Source organism: Rana temporaria, chromosome 12, assembly GCF_905171775.1.
Source record: "Rana temporaria chromosome 12, aRanTem1.1, whole genome shotgun sequence".
NCBI lineage: Eukaryota > Metazoa > Chordata > Amphibia > Anura > Ranidae > Rana > Rana temporaria.
The window spans coordinates 2,058,331-2,081,531 of record NC_053500.1 but is presented as its reverse complement, the minus strand read 5'-3'; the positions used below and the strand labels follow the sequence as shown (position 1 = coordinate 2,081,531).

The 23,201-nt window shown below is 53.4% G+C and overlaps 1 protein-coding gene across 1 annotated transcript in view; it reads right to left on the bottom strand.

The window, feature by feature from the left end:
- The window catches only part of CACNG5 (calcium voltage-gated channel auxiliary subunit gamma 5), a 42,672-nt gene extending 24,086 nt beyond the window's left edge, over positions 1-18,586 (bottom strand). Inside the window, exon 1 of the mRNA XM_040330040.1 lies at positions 18,199-18,586. Coding sequence (XP_040185974.1) covers positions 18,199-18,288 — 90 coding nt within the window. The 5' untranslated portion in view covers positions 18,289-18,586. The remainder of the gene's footprint in view (positions 1-18,198) is intronic.
- Between the last annotated feature and the right edge of the window lie 4,615 nt (positions 18,587-23,201).

Genomic DNA, 23,201 nt, shown 5'->3' with positions numbered 1-23,201 from the left:
TGATACTGATGTTGGATGGGAAGACCTGGCTCACACATCGGGCCCCACCCGAAAATAGAAAAAAAATAGGCCTGGCATACAATCGTCGTTCCAATGCATCCCAAAAAAGTTCACTAGGGTTAAGGTCAGGGCTCTGTGCAGGACCCTCGAATTCCACAAACCAAGCTGGTCAAACATGTTTTTATGGAGATGGCTTTGTACAGAGAAGACTTGGCTTGCAATTGGTGTTCCAATTCACCCCAAAAGGGTTCAATAGGGTTGGGGTCAGGGCTCTGTGTAGGCCCTCAAGGTTCTCCATACCATACTGGTCAAACCATGTCTTTATGGAGATGACAATAAGTGGTCAACCCTTGTCTTTATGGAGCTGGTCCATACTGGTCAACCCATGTCTTTATGGAGCTGTTCAGTAGGGTTGAGGTTAAGCTTCTGTGAAGACCACACCAGTTCCTCCATTCCAAACTGGTCACCCATGTCTTTATATAGCTGGCTTTGTACACAGAAGACCTGGGTTGTAATTGGTGTTCCAATTCATCCCAAAGGTGTTCAGTAGGGTAGGCGTCACGGCTCTGTGCAGGACACTCCAGTTCCTCTACAACTCCAAAGATATTCCGTAGGGTTTAAGCCAGTGCTTTGTGTAGGCCCTCAAGGTTCCCCACACCATACTGGTCAAACCATGTCTTTAAGGAGATCGCTTTGTACACAGAAGACTTGGCTTGCAATTGGTGTCCCAATTTATCCCTAAGGTTTTTAGTAGGGTTGAGGTCAGGGCTCTGTGTAGGACCCTCAAATTCCTCCAAATCCAACAGGTCAAACCATGTCTTTATGGAGATGGCTTTGTACACAGAAGACCTGACTTGCAATTGGTGATCCAATTCATCCCAAAGGTGTTCAGTAGGGTTGAGGTCAGGGCTCTGTGCAGGACACTTCAGTTTCTCCACACCTTCAAATATATTCAGTAGGGTTGAGGTCAGTGCTCTGTGTAAGCATTCAAGGTTCCCCACACCATACTGGTCAAACCTTGTCTTTATGGAAATGGCTTTGTACACAGAAGACCTCCCTTATAATCAGTATTCCAATTCACCCCAAAGGTGTTCAGTAGGGTTGAGGTCAGGGCCCTGTGCAGGACACTCTAGTTCCTCCACACCTCTAGAAATGTTCAGTAGGGTTGAGGTCAGGGCTGTGTGTAAGCTTCAAGGTTCTCCACACCATACTGGTCACACCATGTCTTTATGGATCTGGCTTTGTACATGGGGGGGGGGGGGGGTCTACCATTGACCATGCCGGTCAGATTGGTGGAAATGGATGTGACCAAACTCTCTGCCTCCAGTAATTTGACCGGGATAGTCAGATGACGGCTCGCCATGACCTCTACACAGTTCTCTCGCTATCGCGGGTCCTGAGGGCGAAGATTGTCACCGTCCTTGTAGTAAATTGGCGTTGTGAAGAGCCCTCTTCAGTAATCTGCTCGGAATCAGCCAGTGATTGGCTTCCATTCAGGATCAGCAAAGAGCTTTTTCTAGAGGCTCCTCAGTGAAAGTCAAGTGTTGTCAGCAACAAGAGCGCGCGGGGAGGGCGGAGCTGTGATTGCGGTTCTTGGCCCGGGATCCAGCTGGGCCGCTGCCAAAAGCTGTCACCACCACCGATAAAATATATTTCAATTACAGCCGCAGTCTGCGGAACGCCGGCGTGTCTTTGTCCAGATTATACCGACACATGAGGAATGGATGTGAGAGAGTTTCCGGAAAACACGGAGATCAGCGAAGAGCGCAAGAAAATGCCAAAAACAAGCCATTTCTGATGTCGCAGATCGCGGGGGCTTTCGTTTCCCGCTGTTACAGGCCAGGCCAGGAAATGCGCGGATGTTCCAATTATGCCATCGCTCGGACACGGCGCAGCGCAGGGATTAGATAACATGTTTCTGCCAAGTCTGTCCGCGTGCCAATTATTATTACAATGCAACGCGGAATTCATTCAGAGATTTATATCTGAAGGCGGATCGTTTTTCCACTGGGCAATCCCAGCATGGATCCGCAATGTATCGTATCCGTCTACATAACGTACCCACCCTACCACCACCCTGCCACCACCCTGGTACCACCCTACCACCACCCTGGCACCACCCTGGCACCACCCTGGTACCACCCTACCACCACCCTGCCACCAACCTGCCACCACCCTACCACCACCCTGGCACCACCCTGCCACCACCCTGGTACCCCCCTGCCACCACCCTGCCACCACCCTGGCACCACCCTGCCACCTCGCTTATATATGTGACAGGTCCACTTTAAGTATTAGCAAAATATGAATTATTTCAAATAATTTCTAAAAAGCAACAAAAAAATAAAAACTTTAAAAAGTATCCTGCGGGATAAAGAAAAGGCAGGTAGGTGGAGCAGCAGATTCCGGACCCTCCCCTCTCTAATCTCCACCCCAACCTGAAATAGCAATGTTTTCTTTCAGTGTGATCGACTGTTCTGTGCCAATAAGATGATCACACAGAGATCTTCTGCTGACCCTCTTCTCAGATGAACACGCCCCTGTTGGCACACATTGCCCTCTTCTCAGGTGAACACGCCCCTGTTGGCACACATTGCCCTCTTCTCAGGTGAACACGCCCCTGTTGGCACACATTACCCTCTTCTCAGGTGAACACGCCCCTGTTGGCACACATTGCCCTCTTCTCAGGTGAACACGGCCCTGCTGGCACACATTGCCCTCTTCTCAGGTGAACACGGCCCTGCTGGCACACATTGCCCTCTTCTCAGGTGAACACGGCCCTGCTGGCACGCATTGCCCTCTTCTCAGGCGAACACGGCCCTGCTGGCACACATTGCCCTCTTCTCAGGTGAACACGGCCCTGCTGGCACGCATTGCCCTCTTCTCAGGCAAAAAACGGCCCTGCTGGCACACATTGCCCTCTTCTCAGGCGAACACGCCCCTGCTGGCACACATTGCCCTCTTCTCAGGCGAACACGCCCCTGCTGGCACACATTGCCCTCTTCTCAGATGAACACGGCCCTGCTGGCACACATTGCCCTCTTCTCAGGTGAACACGGCTCTGCTGGCACACATTGCCCTCTGCTCAGGTGAACACGGCCCTGCTGGCATACATTGCCCTCTTCTCAGGCGAACACGGCCCTGCTGGCACACATGGCCCTCTTCTCAGGTGAACACAGCCCTGCTGTCACACATTGCCCTCTTCTCAGGTGAACACGGCCCTGCTGGCACACATTGCCCTCTTCTCAAGTGAACACGCCCCTGTTGGCACACATTGCCCTCTTCTCAGATGAACACGCCCCTGTTGGTACACATTGCCCTCTTCTCAGGTGAACACGCCCCTGTTGGCACACAATGCCCTCTTCTTAGATGAACACGCCCCTGCTGGCACACATTGCCCTCTTCTCAGGTGAACACGGCCCTGCTGGCACACATTGCCCTCTTCTTAGGTGAACACGCCCCTGTTGGCACACATTGCCCTCTTCTCAGATGAACACGCCCCTGCTGGCACACATTGCCCTCTTCTCAGATGAACACGGCCCTGCTGGCACACATTGCCCTCTTCTCAGGTGAACACGCCCCTGTTGGCACACATTGCCCTCTTCTCAGGTGAACACGGCCCTGCTGGCACACATTGCCCTCTTCTCAGGTGAACGCGGCCCTGCTGGCACACATTGCCCTCTTCTCAGGTGAACACGGCCCTGCTGGCACACATTGCCCTCTTCTCAGGTGAACATGCCCCTGCTGGCACACATTGCCCTCTTCTCAGGTGAACGCGGCCCTGCTGGCACACATTGCCCTCTTCTCAGGTGAACACGGCCCTGCTCGGTGGGGCGGAACATGCTGAGTCACTTTGTTCTGCTCTCAGGAGGTTTCTCAGTCTCCTCAGCCCGAGGCAACTGTGAGTAATACTTCCCAAAATTAGTCACTGCAACCCACACCGCTCTGAACACCTACTACTTGTTATGCCGGCGCCCTGATCATAAACAACCGAAGAGAAAACAAACAAGAATTCCCCGCCCCATGTACTGGGGAGCCCTAGACCTCGGGATACTCTGCCCAAGGCAGCACCCCCCCTAAAGTACTGGATGTACAAAGAAACAGGGACCCCTACCACTGTCTCTGAGTCCCCCGGGGTGGAACAATTGCACCTTAATGGTCGGTTTTCATTCACACAATCAGACGCATGTATCTTTTTTGAACGCGCAATTTCCCCATTTCAATGTTAAAAATGACCCCTTCATATCGGTCAACTGCTGCTGGGATCTTCTAAATCCCCAAAATATTCATCAATACATTTAGGCCCAGATTCACAGAGAGCGGGCGCACATTACGCCGCCGTAGCGCAAACAATGTACGCTACGCCAACACAGCGCAGAGAGGCAAGCATGGAATTCACCAAGCCAGTGCTCCCTACGCCGCGCTGGGTTTCGAAGGCGTACGCCGGCGTAGGTGGAAGTGGGTGTGAGCCATGCAAATGAGGCGTGACCCTATGAAAAATGATGGGCCGAGCGCCAGACAGATACGTATCACAAACTGCGAATGCGCCGAGACGTGGACGCATCCCCCTGCGCATGCTCACAACCACATCGGAACAACTGCCTAAACTACGCCGGATCACTGCGTACGGCGTGAACGTAACCTACGCCCAGCCAGACACACGTCCAACGTACAATACGCCGGCTTGTATTCCCTGGTGCAGATCTTTGTATGTCTGCTGCTGAGTTACACCTCCTTTATGGGGAATAACTTTACACCGGACGTACAACTTACGCGCACTGCACTACGCGCATATGTTCGTGAATCGCCGTATTTCACTCATTTGCATATTTAAATGGCTAATCAATGGGAGCGCCACCATGCGTCCAGCCTAAATGTGCGCCCACCCTACGCCGGCGTAGGCAAGATACGTCGGCGGGATGAAGCCTGCTTTTAGGCGCATCTTAGTTTGTGGGTCCGGCGCACAGATACGACGGCGCACATTTGCACTTACGTCGGCGTATCTTGTTATACGTCGGCGTAAGTGCTTTGTGAATCTGGGCCTTATTCTTCTTGTATCCATGGCGACAGTTCTCAGTGTGCAGACAGTTTTCACCAAAATCCTCATCCCTGTGCTCCTGTAATTGGTCCTCACATTGGGCTGGGTGTGGCCGGCCAGGTGCTGATCGACAAGTACATGTTGGTGAATCGGCACAGGCCATGCTGAAAGACACACCCCCTGCCACACCTTCTCCTACCACCGCTGCACACTGTGCACAGGCAGGCACGGCTACATAATAGTGACAATGCTGCTCTGAGATCAGGAGCAGTGCAGCATTGTTGTCACCCCATCACAGGAAGCTGCATTAGGTGGACCCTTACACAGCTTTTTAGGCAGGGCCCCCCTGGAGCAGAGAACCGGGCCGTGCGGACCTGTAAGGGGCCCTGGGGACCATCGGCCCCTTACAGGTGTAATGGAATAAAAAATAAATAAACGGGAGGGGGGCCAGCCGGCCTGTAAGGGGCCCTGGGGACCATCGGGCCCCTTATAGGGGTAATGCACAAAAAAATAAAATAATAATAATAAAAAAACGGGAGGGGGACCTGTCTTCTAGAGCCGTGTATTTACTGATCCGCACAGTGGTCCCCCCTCCTCCCATGCGTCAGGTGAAGAGGGGTCGCAGCTTCACTCTTCCTCCATTAGTGGACAGCCACTTGTCTGGAGATCTTCTCCCGCCTCGAATAATAAGACGTCACCCATTTCCCCAGTGACTCAAGTGTTTCTTTTATAAGCAGCTTTTTTTACATCCTCACAAAGCTCAGCAATAATGACAGCGAATTGTTCGGCTGCACTTTAGCGATATTCCCGGCCTTTGAATGTCACCAACGCGTTTCCGTCTGTACGCCATCCAAACCCAGCAAGGGAGTACTGCACAGATTGTGCCTCACTCTTCCTCCTCCGGTCCGTGAAAGATCCTCATAATTATAATGTGACACATTGTATCCATTGTGGGGCTTTAATCACAGCAAAACTCTTCAATCAAATAGACGATATTACAGCAGACAGATTATCATTCCCAAAAAAGTGAAAATTTGTGTAGATATGGAGGGGTAGGTGTAGAATGCTGTATGAGGGTCTGATCCCGTATTGGGAGGTGTGAGATCTGATCCTGAATCGGGAGGTGTGAGGTCTGATCCCGTATCGGGAGGTGTGAGGTCTGATCCCGTATCGGGAGGTGTGAGGTCTGATCCCGTATCGGGAGGTGTGAGGTTTGATCCCGTATCGGGAGGTGTGAGGTCTGATCCCGTATCGGGAGGTGTGAGGTCTGATCCCGTATCGGGAGGTGTGTGAGATCTGATCCCGTATCAGGAGGTGTGAGATCTGATCCCGTATCGGGAGGTGTGAGGTCTGATCCCGTATCGGGAGGTGTGAGGTCTGATCCCGTATCGGGAGGTGTGAGATCTGATCCTGAATCGGGAGGTGTGAGGTCTGATCCCGTATCGGGAGGTGTGAGGTCTGATCCCGTATCGGGAGGTGTGAGGTCTGATCCCGTATCGGGAGGTGTGTGAGGTCTGATCCCGTATCGGGAGGTGTGTGAGGTCTGATCCCGTATCGGGAGGTGTGAGGTCTGATCCCGTATCGGGAGGTGTGAGGTCTGATCCCGTATCGGGAGGTGTGTGAGATCTGATCCCGTATCAGGAGGTGTGAGATCTGATCCCATATCGGGGGGTGTGTGAGGTCTGATCCCGTATCGGGAGGTGTGTGAGGTCTGATCCCGTATCGGGAGGTGTGAGGTCTGATCCTGTATCGGGAGGTGTGAGGTCTGATCCCGTATCGGGAGGTGTGAGGTCTGATCCCGTATCGGGAGGTGTGAGATCTGATCCCGTATCGGGGGGTGTGTGAGGTCTGATCCCGTATCGGGAGGTGTGTGAGGTCTGATCCCGTATCGGGAGGTGTGAGGTCTGATCCCATATCGGGAGGTGTGAGGTCTGATCCCGTATCGCGAGGTGTGACGTCTGATCCCATATCGGGAGGTGTGTGAGGTCTGATCCCGTATCGGGTTGTGTGAGGTCTGATCCCGTATCGGGAGGTGTAAGGTCTGATCCCATATCGGGAGGTGTGAGGTCTGATCCCGTATCGGGAGGTGTGAGATCTGATCCCGTATCAGGAGGTGTGTGAGGTCTGATCCCGTATCGGGAGGTGTGAGGTCTGATCCCGTATCGGGAGGTGTGAGGTCTGATCCCGCATCGGGAGGTGTGTGAGGTCTGATCCCGTATCGGGAGGTGTGTGAGGTCTGATCCCGTATCGGGAGGTGTGTGAGGTCTGATCCCGTATCGGGAGGTGTGAGGTCTGATCCCGCATCGGGAGGTGTGTGAGGTCTGATCCCGTATCGGGAGGTGTGTGAGGTCTGATCCCGTATTGGGAGGTGTGAGGTCTGATCCCGTATCGGGAGGTGTGTGAGGTCTGATCCCGTATCGGGAGGTGTGAGGTCTGATCCCGTATCGGGAGGTGTGTGAGGTCTGATCCCGTATCGGGAGGTGTGTGAGGTCTGATCCCGTATTGGGAGGTGTGAGGTCTGATCCCGTATCGGGAGGTGTGTGAGGTCTGATCCCGTATCGGGAGGTGTGAGGTCTGATCCCGTATCGGGAGGTGTGAGGTCTGATCTCGTATCGGGAGGTGTGAGGTCTGATCTCGTATCGGGAGGTGTGAGGTCTGATCCAGTATCGGGAGGTGTGAGGTCTGATCCCGTATCGGGAGGTGTGTGAGGTCTGATCCCGTATCGGAAGGTGTGAGGTCTGATCCCGTATCGGGAGGTGTGAGGTCTGATCCCGTATCGGGAGGTGTGAGGTCTGATCCCGTATCGGGAGGTGTGTAAGGTCTGATCCCGTATCGGGAGGTGTGTGAGGTCTGATCCCGTATCGGGAGGTGTGTGATGTCTGATCCCGTATCGGGAGGTGTGTGAGGTCTGATCCCGTATCGGGAGGTGTGTGAGGTCTGATCCCGTATCGGGGGGTGTGTGAGGTCTGATCCCGTATCGGGAGGTGTGAGGTCTGATCCCGTATCGGGAGGTGTGAGGTCTGATCCCGTATCGGGAGGTGTGTGAGGTCTGATCCCGTATCGGGAGGTGTGTGAGGTCTGATCCCGTATCGGGAGGTGTGAGGTCTGATCCCGTATCGAAGATCAGACGTGGTTAGTGAGGCTGCAGATGATTCTCTTGTCTTTGTTTTATACATTGCCCCTCCCCCTCCCCCTGGGGGGCTGTATGGGAAGATCAGGGGTATAATTACTTTTTCTCTCCCAGCGTTGACGTTCCAACTTTCTGATTATAGTCAGGAGAAGAAAGCTGTGATAGTGAGGAGAGGGTGAGAAGCTGACAGACGGGGGAGGGGAGAGGGGGGTGAGAAGCTGACAGACGGGGGAGGGGAGAGGGGGGTTGAGAAGAACAATGATATGAGATAAATCCATCCCGCCACCATGAGGACGTCGATCTCGCCTCTCCAGCTTTTCTATGTTAGAAGAACAGAAGCGATCAGCGATCATTCCCGTCGGTGCGGCACTCAGCGCTCGCATCTCGCCGCTCCGCCGGGACTGTAAAGTGGCCGGCGTATTATATATTAATCGGCGCCACGGCGGGGCCCGGTCATTAAAGTGCCTCCCGTGCGCCCGGCCGAGCGATCGGCAACACGCGGCTTTCCTTCTGGTTCACGGAGCAAAGAAGCCGAATGATTCTCGCCGCCAATCGCTTGAATACGCAACGACTTTTCACATCCGCTAACAGTCTGCCGAGCGAAGGCGCCCCCCCCCCCGCCTTGTCACTGGCGATCTTCATCACTATTGAGTGCCAGCCTGGGGGGAGGGGGGGCCACACTGACTCCATCTTCTTCTAGGGCCCAACCTGCCAGGAATACATTGTTCCCCCCTCCACTTCTCTCTCTGTGTCTTCCTCTCTCTCCCCCTCCACTTCTCTCTCTGTGTCTTCCTCTCTCTCCCTCCACTTCTCTCTCTGTGTCTTCCTCTCTCCCCCCCTCCACTTCTCTCTCTGTGTCTTCCTCTCTCTCCCCCTCCACTTCTCTCTCTGTGTCTTCCTCTCTCTCCCCCTCCACTCCTCTCTCTGTGTCTTCCTCTCTCCCCCTCCACTTCTCTCTCTGTGTCTTCCTCTCTCCCCCCTCCACTTCTCTCTCTGTGTCCTCCTCTCTCTCTCCCTCCACTTCTCTCTCTGTGTCTTCCTCTCTCCCCCCTCCACTTCTCTCTCTGTGTCTTCCTCTTTCCCCCCTCCACTTCTCTCTCTGTGTCCTCCTCTCTCTCCCCCTCCACTTCTCTCTCTGTGTCCTCCTCTCCCCCCTCCACTTCTCTCTCTGTGTCTTCCTCTCCCCCCCCCTCCACTTCTCTCTCTGTGTCTTCCTCTCCCCCCCCCCACTTCTCTCTCTGTGTCTTCCTCTCCCCCCTCCACTTCTCTCTTTGTGTCTTCCTCTCCCCCCCTCCACTTCTCTCTCTGTGTCTTCCTCTCCCCCCTCCACTCCTCTCTCTGTGTCTTCCTCCCCCCCTCCACTCCTCTCTCTGTGTCTTCCTCCCCCCCTCCACTTCTCTCTCTGTGTCTTCCTCTCTCCCCTCCACTTCTCTCTCTGTGTCTTCCTCTCTCCTCCACTTCTCTCTCTGTGTCTCCCCCCCCTCCACTTCTCTCTCTGTGTCTCCTCTCCCCCCCTCCACTTCTCTCTCTGGGTCTTCCTCTCTCCCCCCTCCACTTCTCTCTCTGTGTCTTCCTCTCTCCCCCTCCACTTCTCTCTCTGTATCTTCCTTTCTCCCCCTCCACTTCTCTCTCTGTGTCTTCCTCTCCCCCCTCCACTTCTCTCTGTATCTTCCTCTCTCCCCCATCCACTTCTCTCTCTGTGTCTTCCTCTCTCCCTCCACTCCTCTCTCTGTATCTTCCTCTCTCCCCCTCCACTCCTCTCTCTGTATCTTCCTCTCTCCACCTCCACTTCTCTCTCTGTGTCTTCCTCTCTCCCCCCTCCACTTCTCTCTCTGTGTCTTCCTCTCCCCCTCCACTTCTCTCTCTGTGTCTTCCTCTCTCCCCCTCCACTTCTCTCTCTGTGTCTCCCCCCACCCTCCACTTCTCTCTCTGTGTCTTCCTCTCTCCCCCTCCACTTCTCTCTCTGTGTCTTCCTCTCTCCCCCCTCCACTTCTCTCTCTGTGTCTTCCTCTCCCCCTCCACTTCTCTCTCTGTGTCTTCCTCTCTCCCCCCTCCACTTCTCTCTCTGTGTCTTCCTCTCTCCCCCTCCACTTCTCTCTCTGTGTCTTCCTCTCTCCCCCTCCACTTCTCTCTCTGTGTCTTCCTCTCCCCCTCCACTTCTCTCTCTGTGTCTTCCTCTCTTCCCCCTCCACTTCTCTCTCTGTGTCTTCCTCTCTCTCCCTCCACTTCTCTCTCTGTGTCTTCCTCTCTCCCCCCTCCACTTCTCTCTCTGTGTCTTCCTCTCTCCCCCTCCACTTCTCTCTCTGTGTCTTCCTCTCTCCCCCTCCACTTCTCTCTCTGTGTCTTCCTCTCTCCCCCTCCACTTCTCTCTCTGTGTCTTCCTCTCTCCCTCCACTCCTCTCTCTGTATCTTGCTCTCTCCCCCTCCACTCCTCTCTCTGTATCTTCCTCTCTCCACCTCCACTTCTTTCTCTGTGTCTTCCTCTCTCCCCCCTCCACTTCTCTCTCTGTGTCTTCCTCTCCCCCTCCACTTCTCTCTCTGTGTCTTCCTCTCTCCCTCTCCACTTCTCTCTCTGTGTCTTCCTCTCTCCCCTCCACTCCTCTATCTGTATCTTCCTCTCTCCCCCTCCACTCCTCTCTCTGTATCTTCCTCTCTCCACCTCCACTTCTTTCTCTGTGTCTTCCTCTCTCCCCCCTCCACTTCTCTCTCTGTGTCTTCCTCTCCCCCTCCACTTCTCTCTCTGTGTCTTCCTCTCTCCCTCTCCACTTCTCTCTCTGTGTCTCCACCCCCCCTCCACTTCTCTCTCTGTGTCTTCCTCTCTCTCCCTCCACTTCTCTCTCTGTGTCTTCCTCTCTCCCCCCTCCACTTCTCTCTCTGTGTCTTCCTCTCCCCCTCCACTTCTCTCTCTGTGTCTTCCTCTCTCCCCCTCCACTTCTCTCTCTGTGTCTCCCCCCCTCCACTTCTCTCTCTGTGTCTTCCTCTCTCTCCCTCCACTTCTCTCTCTGTGTCTTCCTCTCTCCCCCCTCCACTTCTCTCTCTGTGTCTTCCTTTCTCCCCCTCCACTTCTCTCTCTGTGTCTTCCTCTCTCCCCCTCCACTTCTCTCTCTGTGTCTTCCTCTCTCCCCCCTCCACTTCTCTCTCTGTGTCTTCCTCTCCCCCCCTCCACTTCTCTCTCTGTGTCTTCCTCTCCCCCTCCACTTCTCTCTCTGTGTCTTCCTCTCTCCCCCTCCACTTCTCTCTCTGTGTCTTCCTCTCTCCCCCCTCCACTTCTCTCTCTGTGTCTTCCTCTCTCCCCCTCCACTTCTCTCTCTGTATCTTCCTCTCTCTCCCTCCATATCTCTCTCTGTGTCTTCCTCTCTCCCCCTCCATATCTCTCTCTGTGTCTTCCTCTCTCCCCCTCCACTTCTCTCTCTCTGTCTTCCTCTCTCCCCCTCCACTCCTCTCTCTGTGTCTTCCTCTCTCCCCCTCCACTTCTCTCTCTGTGTCTTCCTCTCTCCCTCCACTTCTCTCTCTGTGTCTTCCTCTCCCCCCCTCCACTTCTCTCTCTGTGTCTTCCTCTCTCCCCTCCACTTCTCTCTCTGTGTCTTCCTCTCTCCCCCTCCACTTCTCTCTCTGTGTCTTCCTCTCTCCCCCTCCACTTCTCTCTCTGTGTCTTCCTCTCTCCCCCCTCCACTTCTCTCTCTGTGTCTTCCTCTCCCCCCCTCCACTTCTCTCTCTGTGTCTTCCTCTCCCCCTCCACTTCTCTCTCTGTGTCTTCCTCTCTCCCCCTCCACTTCTCTCTCTGTGTCTTCCTCTCTCCCCCCTCCACTTCTCTCTCTGTGTCTTCCTCTCTCCCCCTCCACTTCTCTCTCTGTATCTTCCTCTCTCTCCCTCCATATCTCTCTCTGTGTCTTCCTCTCTCCCCCTCCACTTCTCTCTCTGTGTCTTCCTCTCTCCCCCTCCACTTCTCTCTCTGTGTCTTCCTCTCTCCCCCTCCACTCCTCTCTCTGTGTCTTCCTCTCTCCCCTCCACTTCTCTCTCTGTGTCTTCCTCTCTCTCCCCCCCTTTTTCCACTCCCTCATTTCTTCTCTCTCTCCCTCTTTGCCTCCTTCTCTCTGCCTCCCTCATTCTCTTTCTCTTTTCCTTCTCTCTCTCTCTCCCCCCTTATTTCACTCCCCCCTCCTTACTCCTTTCTTTCTTTCTCTCTATCTCTCTCTCATACCTTCTCACCCTTCCTTCTCTTTCTCTCTCCCACCCCCCCCTTTCTCCCTTGTCCTCTCTCTCCCCTTCCCTCCTCGCTATCTCTTCCCCTCTCTCCCTCCCCTGTCTCTCTCTCCTTCCTCATCTCTTACTCTCTCTCTCTCTCTACCCCCTCTGTCTCTCTCCTCTCTCTTTTTCTCTCTCATCCCCTCTCTCTTTTACCTTTCCTTCTCTCTCCCCCCGTCTCTATTTTTCTCCCCCCCCCCCCTGTCTCTATTTTTCCCCCCCCCCCCCCCCCGTCTCTATTTTTCTCTCTCTCCCCTCAGTATTTCCACCTCCATCTCATACTGTGAATATCTCATTGTAAACCTATCAAGAGAGCTGAGAGAAGAGCGCTCGGTGTGATTACCAGCCAGAGAGAAGAGCGCTCGGTGTGATTACCAGCGAGAGAGAAGAGCGCTCGGTGTGATTACCAGCCAGAGAGAAGAGCGCTCAGTGTGATTACCAGCCAGAGAGAAGAGCGCTCGGTGTGATTACCAGCCAGAGAGAAGAGCGCTCGGTGTGATTACCAGCCAGAGAGAAGAGCGCTCGGTGTGATTACCAGCCAGAGAGAAGAGCGCTCGGTCTGATTACCAACCATAGAGAAGAGCGCTCGTTGTGATTTCCAGCCAGAGAGAAGAGCGCTCGGTGTGATTACCAGCCAGAGAGAAGAGCGCTCGGTGTGATTACCAGCCAGAGAGAAGAGCGCTCGGTGTGATTACCAGCCAGAGAGAAGAGCGCTCGGTGTGATTACCATCCAGAGAGAAGAGCGCTCGGTGTGATTACCGGCCAGAGAGAAGAGCGCTCGGTGTGATTACCAGCCAGAGAGAAGAGCGCTCGGTGTGATTACCAGCCAGAGAGAAGAGCGCTCGGTGTGATTACCAGCCAGAGAGAAGAGCGCTCGGTGTGATTACCATCCAGAGAGAAGAGCGCTCGGTGGTGATTACCAGCCAGAGAGAAGAGCGCTCGGTGTGATTACCAGCCAGAGAGAAGAGCGCTCGGTGTGATTACCATCCAGAGAGAAGAGCGCTCGGTGTGATTACCAGCCAGAGAGAAGAGCGCTCGGTGTGATTACCAGCCAGAGAGAAGAGCCCTCGGTGTGATTACCAGCCAGAGAGAAGAGCACTCGGTGTGATTACCAGCCAGAGAGAAGAGCGCTCGGTGTGATTACCAGCCAGAGAGAAGAGCGCTCGGTGTGATTACCAGCCAGAGAGAAGAGCGCTCGGTGTGATTACCATCCAGAGAGAAGAGCGCTCGGTGTGATTACCAGCCAGAGAGAAGAGCGCTCGGTGTGATTACCAGCCAGAGAGAAGAGCGCTCGGTGTGATTACCAGCCAGAGAGAAGAGCGCTCGGTGTGATTACCAGCCAGAGAGAAGAGCGCTCGGTGTGATTACCAGCCAGAGAGAAGAGCGCTCGGTGTGATTACCAGCCAGCGAGAAGAGCGCTCGGTGTGATTACCAGCCAGAGAGAAGATCGCTCGGTGTGATTACCAGCCAGAGAGAAGAGCGCTCGGTGTGATTACCAGCCAGAGAGAAGAGCGCTCGGTGTGATTACCAGCCAGAGAGAAGAGCGCTCGGTGTGATTCCCAGCCAGAGAGAAGAGCGCTCGGTGTGATTACCAGCCAGAGAGAAGAGCGCTCGGTGTGATTACCAGCCAGAGAGAAGAGCGCTCGGTGTGATTACCAGCCAGAGAGAAGAGCGCTCGGTGTGATTACCAGCCAGAGAGAAGAGCGCTCGGTGTGATTCCCAGCCAGAGAGAAGAGCGCTCGGTGTGATTACCAGCCAGAGAGAAGAGCGCTCGGTGTGATTACCAGCCAGAGAAAAGAGTGGCCCTCTACTACAGAACACCTTCCCAAGATTAGTAACTATGGGAGGGGGGGGTCTGTACTACTACAACTCCCAGCATGTTCCACCAGGAATGGCCCTCTACTACAGAAAATCTTCCCAAGATTAGTAACAATGGGGGGGGGGGGGGTCTGTACTACTACAACTCCCAGTATGTTCCACCAGGAATGGCCCTCTACTACAGAACATCTTCCCAAGATTAGTAACTATGGGGGGGTCTGTACTACTACAACTCCCAGCATGTTCCACCAGGAATAGCCCTCTACTACAGAAAATCTTCCCAAGATTAGTAACTATGGGGGGGTCTGTACTACTACAACTCCCAGCATGTTCCACCAGGAATGGCCCTCTACTACAGAAAATCTTCCCAAGATTAGTAACTATGGGGGGGTCTGTACTACTACAACTCCCAGCATGTTCCACCAGGAATAGCCCTCTACTACAGAAAATCTTCCCAAGATTAGTAACTATGGGGGGGTCTGTACTACTACAACTCCCAGCATGTTCCACCAGGAATGGCCCTCTACTACAGAAAATCTTCCCAAGATTAGTAACAATGGGGGGGGGGGGGTCTGTACTACTACAACTCCCAGTATGTTCCACCAGGAATGGCCCTCTACTACAGAACATCTTCCCAAGATTAGTAACTATGGGGGGGGGGGGGTCTGTACTACTACAACTCCCAGCATGTTCCACCAGGAATGGCCCTCTACTACAGAACACCTTCCCAAGATTACTAACAATGGGAGGGGGGTCTGTACTACTACAACTCCCAGCATGTTCCACCCGGGACTTACTAATGGCTGGAGACCCTGCAGATGAATCTAGTTATCCACATATTCGTCTCATGGGGAATTCTGATATTTCCTTTCCAGGATCCGAGCAGCCAAGACGTCCCCTCATTGGTGGACAGAGGCCAGTTCAGAGGCTTCCAGGTGGCTATAGGTGGGGCCCAATCTTACAGCGAGCGCATCAACCACCAGATACTACGATCCCTGGTACAGAATTCAGGGACTGATTGTGCATTGTGGGGTCTCCTTCAGACGAGAGTCAGGATGACAATAGTGAATGAAAGCTCCTGGGAAATGCGGGCCCCTGGATGAGATATGAGGGCCCCTCAACCAGACATGTGGGCCCTGTGGATGAGAACTGTGACCTGCTGTCTGGGTAGGAATTTTGGTTTTCTGAATGGAAAGTGTAACCCCTCTGGATTGGGAGTGTGACTTGTGGGAATGGGGAGTGCGACCCCCTCGAAATGGGAAATGTAGATCACCCGGAATGAAAAATGTTCTCCCGGGGGGGGGGGGGGGATCTGGAAGTGTGATCCCTCCAAATGGAAAGGGAGGTCCCTTGGGATGGGAAGTGTGCCCCCCCTCTGTTCCCCTTATTCCCTGGATGGAAATTAGGGCCCCTCTGGATGGGAAGTGTGCTATGTGCCGCCCAGTCCCCCTGAATGGGAAGTGTGGCCCCTTATGTATTAAAATTTGCCCCCCTCACCCATTGATATGTAGGTTAAACTCTCTGGATAGGAAGTGTGGCCCCTCTGGTTTTGAAATCTGCCCCCACATATGGGAAAACGTGGCCCCCTGTATGAGAAGTGTGGCCCCTCTGGACAGCAAATCTGATCCCCCTGAATGGGAAGTTGGATTACTCTGGATAGGAAATCTGCCCCCTGGGATGGGAAGAGTTGCCCCCCTTCTCCCAGATGGGAAGTGTGGCCCCCTGGATGGGAAGTGTGACCCCCCCCTGGATGGGAAGTGTGGACCCTCTAAATAGGAAATCTGCCTCCCCTCCTCCATATGGGAAGTGTGACCCCTCTGAATGGGAAAACTGTCCCCCCAGATGGAAAGTGTGTTCCCCCCCCCCATGAGAAATGTTACCCCTCTGAATAGAAAATCTGCCCCCGGGGATGGGAAGTGTGCCCCCCTTCCCCCTGGATGGGAAGTGTGGCCCTCTGGGTAAGAAGTGTGCCCCCCCCTGGATGGGAATTGTTGCCCCTCTGAATAAAAAATGTGACCCCCTCTGAATAGAAAATCTGTCTCCCCCCCCCCCCCCCCAGATGGGACGTGTGGCCCCTATGAATGGGAAAACTGCCCCCCCCCCCCCCCAGATGGAAAGTGTGTTTTTCACCAATGAGAAATGTTACCCCTCTGAATGGGAACGGGAAGTGTGGCTCCCTGAATGGAAAATGTTTTCCCTCTGGATGGGAAGGTGCCATGTGCCCCCCCCCCCCCAGATGGAAAGTTTGGTCCCCCTGAAGGGAAAGTGTGACCCCTTATGTGTCGAAACCCCCCCCCCCCTCACCCCTTGATATGTAGTTTGAACCTTTTGGATAGAAAGTGTGGCCCCCTCTGGTTTTGAAATCTGCCCCCACATATAGTAAATGTGGCCCCTCTGGATGGGAAGGTGCCATGTGCCCCCCCCCCCCAGATGGAAAGTTTGGTCCCCCTGAAGGGAAAGTGTGACCCCTTATGTGTCGAAACCCCCCCCCCCCCTCACCCCTTGATATGTAGTTTGAACCTTTTGGATAGAAAGTGTGGCCCCCTCTGGTTTTGAAATCTGCCCCCACATATAGTAAATGTGGCCCCTCTGGATGGGAAGGTGCCATGTGCCCCCCCCCCCCAGATGGAAAGTTTGGTCCCCCTGAAGGGAAAGTGTGACCCCTTATGTGTCGAAACCCCCCCCCCCCCCTCACCCCTTGATATGTAGTTTGAACCTTTTGGATAGAAAGTGTGGCCCCCTCTGGTTTTGAAATCTGCCCCCACATATAGTAAATGTGGCCCCTCTGGATAATAAATCTGGCCACCTGTATGGGAAGTGTGGCCCTGCTGGGTAGCAAATCTGACCCCACTTTTGCATTGGAAGTATGCCCCTCTAAATGGGAATTGTGACCCCTCTTAATAAGAAATGTGACTCCCCCCCCCACTCTGAATAAGAAATCTGCCTCCCTCCATGTGTGACCCCCCCCCCCCCTCTGAATGGCAAAATTGCTACCCCCCCCCCCCCCCCCACTACCCGATGGAAAGTGTGTTCCCCACATGAGAAATGTTACCCCCTCTAAATAGAAAATCTGCCCTCTGGGATGGGAAGTGTGCCCCCCCTACCCGATGGAAAGTGTGTTCCCCCCATGAGAAATGTTACCCCTCTGAATAGAAAATCTGCCCCCCAGGATGGTAAGTGTGCCCCCCCTACCCGATGGAAAGTGTGTTCCCCCCATGAGAAATGTTACCCCCTCTGAATAGAAAATCTGCCCTCTGGGATGGGAAGTGTGCCCCCCCTACCCGATGGAAAGTGTGTTCCCCACATGAGAAATGTTACCCCTCTGAATAGAAAATCTGCCCCCCAGGATGGTAAGTGTGCACTCCCTCTCCCCCTGGATGGGAAGAGTGACCCCTCTAGATAGAAAATCTGCCCCCCAGGATGGTAAGTGTGCCCCCCCTACCCGATGGAAAGTGTGTTCCCCCCATGAGAAATGTTACCCCTCTGAATAGAAAATCTGCCCCCCAGGATGGTAAGTGTGCCCCCCCTACCCGATGGAAAGTGTGTTCCCCCCATGAGAAATGTTACCCCCTCTGAATAGAAAATCTGCCCTCTGGGATGGGAAGTGTGCCCCCCCTACCCGATGGAAAGTGTGTTCCCCACATGAGAAATGTTACCCCTCTGAATAGAAAATCTGCCCCCCAGGATGGGAAGAGTGACCCCTCTGGATAGAAAATCCCCCCCCCCCCATGCATCCTTTCCTCCATCCCTGATATCTGAGAGGTCACCAGCTGTGTGTCTCTGGATGTAATCCCACCGGAGTCGTGTAATCCCGAGCGGAATCTCTGAGCGTGCTGACAATACCCCCCCCCCCCCCCCCCGCCCCCATCATTGCATTGCTATGTACAGAAATGTCCACATTACATTCAGTGGCTCTCAATCACAGCACCCCTCCCCCCCCCACCTACCCCCAGAGTTGGGCACTTACCTGTGTGTGCAGAAGGCTGCTGACTTCCCGCAGGAGGCTCAGGACAAACTTCCTGGGTTTACCTCTGAGGAACAATCTGCACCAGCGCATGGGAGGGGCGCAGCTGGCAGGGGGGGTACAGGCTGGTCCGGGAACCCCCTGTGCCTCCTGGGGTGAGCTTGGGGGGTGGTCGCTGGCAGGGGGGCGCAGCTGGCAGGGGGGTACAGGCTGGTCCGGGAATCTCAGCTCAGAACCCCCTGTGCCTCCTGGGGTGAGCCTGGGGGGTAGTCCCTGGCAGGGGGCGATGTGGGTGGTCAGGGGGCGACTCGGGCGCTCATGATGTAGCGAGCAGAGGAGAGAGTGAGCGGGGGCTTCTGCTGCTTCTCCTGCTGCTGTGGACTGTGGCAGTCCTTGTACCGTTCCCGTTCTCTAATGCTCCAGACTCGCCCCTCCCTCCAATAACGAGGGAGGCTGAGCGAGCCACCGAGCGAGCAGGTGCTGAGATAATAGCAGAGCGCTTGTAATGTATATCTCTGTCATTACCGAGAGAGACGACTTTAGAACCCGCAAGCTTCACGTAACCCGCAAGCTTCACATAACCGCAAGCTTCAAGTAACCCGCAAGCTTAATGTAACCCGCAAGCTTCACATAACCCGCAAGCTTCACGTAACCAGCAAGCTTCACATAACCCGCAAGCTTCACATAACCGCAAGCTTCACATTACCCGCAAGCTTCACGTAACCCGCAAGCTTCATGTAACCCGCAAGCTTCACATAACCCGCAAGCGTCACGTAACCCGCAAGCTTCACATAACCGCAAGCTTCAAGTAACCCGCAAGCTTCACATAACCGCAAGCTTCACATTACCCGCAAGCTTCACGTAACCCGCAAGCTTCATGTAACCCGCAAGCTTCACATAACCCGCAAGCGTCACGTAACCCGCAAGCTTCACGTAACCGCAAGCTTCACATAACCCGCAAGCTTCACATAACCCGCAAGCTTCACATAACCGCAAGCTTCACATAACCCGCAAGCTTCACGTAACCCGCAAGCTTCACGTAACCCGCAAGCTTCACATAACCTGCAAGCTTCACATAACCTGCAAGCTTCACATAACCTGCAAGCTTCACATAACCCGCAAGCTTCACGTAACCCGCAAGCTTCACATAACCTGCAAGCTTCACATAACCTGCAAGCTTCACATAACCGCAAGCTTCACGTAACCCGCAAGCTTCACATAACCTGCAAGCTTCACATAACCCGCAAGCTTCACATAACCTGCAAGCTTCACATAACCCGCAAGCTTCACGTAACCGCAAGCTTCACGTAACCCGCAAGCTTCACATAACCTGCAAGCTTCACATAACCCGCAAGCTTCACATAACCGCAAGCTTCACGTAACCCGCAAGCTTCACGTAACCCGCAAGCTTCACGTAACCGCAAGCTTCACATAACCCGCAAGCTTCACGTAACCCACAAGCTTCACATAACCCGCAAGCTTCACGTAACCCGCAAGCTTCACGTAACCGCAAGCTTCACATAACCCGCAAGCTTCACGTAACCCACAAGCTGCACGTAACCCGCAAGCTTCACTTAACCGCAAGCTTCACGTAACCCGCAAGCTTCACGTAACCCGCAAGCTTCACATAACCCGCAAGCTTCACGTAACCTGCAAGCTTCACATAACCCGCAAGCTTCACGTAACCCACAAGCTTCACGTAACCGCAAGCTTCACGTAACCCGCAAGCTTCACGTAACCCGCAAGCTTCACGTAACCCGCAAGCTTCACGTAACCCGCAAGCTTCACGTAACCGCAAGCTTCACATAACCCGCAAGCTTCACGTAACCCGCAAGCTTCACATAACCTGCAAGCTTCACATAACCCGCAAGCTTCACATAACCGCAAGCTTCACGTAACCCGCAAGCTTCACGTAACCCGCAAGCTTCACGTAACCACAAGCTTCACATAACCCGCAAGCTTCACGTAACCCGCAAGCTTCACGTAACCGCAAGCTTCACATAACCCGCAAGCTTCACGTAACCCACAAGCTGCACGTAACCCGCAAGCTTCACTTAACCGCAAGCTTCACGTAACCCGCAAGCTTCACGTAACCGCAAGCTTCACATTACCCGCAAGCTTCACGTAACCCGCAAGCTTCACGTAACCCGCAAGCTTCACATTACCCGCAAGCTTCACATAACCCGCAAGCTTCACGTAACCCGCAAGCTTCACGTAACCCGCAAGCTTCACGTAACCCGCAAGCTTCACGTAACCCGCAAGCTTCACATAACCGCAAGCTTCACATAACCCGCAAGCTTCACGTAACCCGCAAGCTTCATGTAACCGCAAGCTTCACATAACCCGCAAGCTTCACATAACCCGCAAGCTTCACGTAACCCGCAAGCTTCACATAACCTGCAAGCTTCACATAACCCGCAAGCTTCACGTAACCCGCAAGCTTCACGTAACCCGCAAGCTTCACGTAACCGCAAGCTTCACGTAACCGCAAGCTTCACGTTACCCGCAAGCTTCATGTAACCGCAAGCTTCACATAACCCGCAAGCGTCACATTACCCGCAAGCTTCACGTAACCCGCAAGCTTCACGTAACCCGCAAGCTTCACGTAACCCGCAAGCTTCACGTAACCCGCAAGCTTCACGTAACCGCAAGCTTCACGTAACCGCAAGCTTCACGTTACCCGCAAGCTTCATGTAACCGCAAGCTTCACATAACCCGCAAGCGTCACATTACCCGCAAGCTTCACGTTACCCGCAAGCTTCACGTAACCCGCAAGCTTCACGTTACCCGCAAGCTTCACGTAACCCGCAAGCTTCACGTAACCCGCAAGCTTCATGTAACCGCAAGCTTCACATAACCCGCAAGCTTCACATAACCTGCAAGCTTCACGTAACCGCAAGCTTCACGTAACCGCAAGCTTCACGTAACCCGCAAGCTTCACATTACCCGCAAGCTTCACGTAACCCGCAAGCTTCACGTAACCCGCAAGCTTCACATAACCCGCAAGCTTCACGTAACCCGCAAGCTTCACATAACCCGCAAGCTTCACATAACCCGCAAGCTTCACGTAACCCGCAAGCTTCACGTAACCCGCAAGCTTCACGTAACCCGCAAGCTTCATGTGAAAATGTGAAAATAGTTCTTTATATTATCAACCAACAGAATAATTTCCATTCCACATGAAGAACTGATCAATGATTGGATTCATGTCGTCACCTCCGACCAGCGAGGAGATCTCCGTATGTCACCCCCCCCCACATGGTGACACCAAAATGCCCCTCCCCCCCCCCACATGGTGACACCAAAATGCCCCTCCCCCTCCTAGAAAACACCATTACCTGTAATATATAATAATCAATAAGTACTAATGCTGGATCTCGGCCTCGGGGGAGGGGCCCTTTCTGGGCAATTCTTTTTTTTTATCTATAATTTGTTGGGTTGTCATTGCTACAAATGTTATTATAATTTTATATTATATTTGCGTTTCCTACAGGGGGCGGGGCGGATAGAGATCCTTCCATGGATATGAATGAGGAATCTTCCCCATCACAGGTTATTCCCGTCCCTGCCTTCCAACTTCCAGCCTACAAGAAGGACAATGGGGTACGTGCGCCTATTTTCTGTATATTTTGTAAACATTTTAATAATAATCTGGGTTGGTGTTGGCGCTGTGACCCTTACACCATATACGCGCTGCCTTGAAAAAGTATTCATAACCCTTGAGATTTCCCGCATTTTGTAATGTTGCAACCAAAAAACGTAAATGTATTTTATTGGGATTTTATGTGAGAGAAAAACACTATTCCCCGGATTCTCGTACCTCGGCGCATAGTTATACCGGCGTAGCGCATCGAATATACGCTACGCTGACGTAACGCAGAGCGGCGAGCACAGTAATCACAAAGCACTCGCTCCCAACGTTGCGCCGGCGTAACGTAAATTCTTCGCCGTAAGCCGGCCTAATTCAAAGTAGGTGGAAGGTGGGCGTGATCCATTTAAATGATGCGTGACCCCATGCAAATGATGGGCCGAACGAACGGCGCATGCGCCGTCCCGTGGACGCATCCCAGGGCTAGATTCAGATAGGTTACGCGGATCTAAAGATCCGCTAACCTATCTGATTTACATTACGCCACTGCTATTTTTGCGGCGGCGTATCGTAAATCCCCTGGTTGAATTCAAATTCCGCGGCTAGGGGGCGTGTACTATTCAAATCAGGCGCGTCCCCGTGCCGATCGAACAGCGCATGCACCGTCCGCAAATTTTCCCAGCGTGCATTGCTCCAAATGACGTCGCAAGGACGTCATTGGTTTCGCGACGTTAGCGTAAATTACGTCTGGCCGTATTCGCGAACGACTTACGCAAACGTCGTAAAAAATTCAAAACTCGGCGCGGGAACGATGGCCATACTTAACATAGGATACACCTTACTTACCGCAGGGGTAACTTTCTGCCGGAAAAAGCTGAACGCAAACGACATAAAAAAAAAGCGCCGGGCGGTCGTTCGTTTCTGAATCGGCGTAAATGCTCATTTGCATATTCAACACATAAAAGATATGGAAGCGCCACCTTGCGGCCGGCCTGGAATTGCAGCCTTAGATCCGACGGTGTAAGTCACTTACACCTGGCGGATCTTAGGGATATCTATGCGTAACTGATTCTCTGAATCAGGCGCATAGATACGACGGCTGTGATGCCAGGCATTCGGAAATGGGAAAAAGATCTGGGGAGAATTTTCACCCCAATACAGCATAAACAAATAATATACCTGGCAGTCAACTCGTCGGTATGTTCAAAAACGCAAGAAGCTAATTACAAGCTCCTTGTACAATGGTATTACACCCCAGAAAGATTACACCAATTTGATAAAGAAGTAGACGAAAGGTGTTGGAGGTGTGGTAGAGAACAAGGAACTTTGTTACATATTTTTTGGTATTGCCAAAAAATAAGACATTATTGGGAGGAGGTGAGAAGAATCTCGCAAACATTTTCGGAAGTATTGCTTC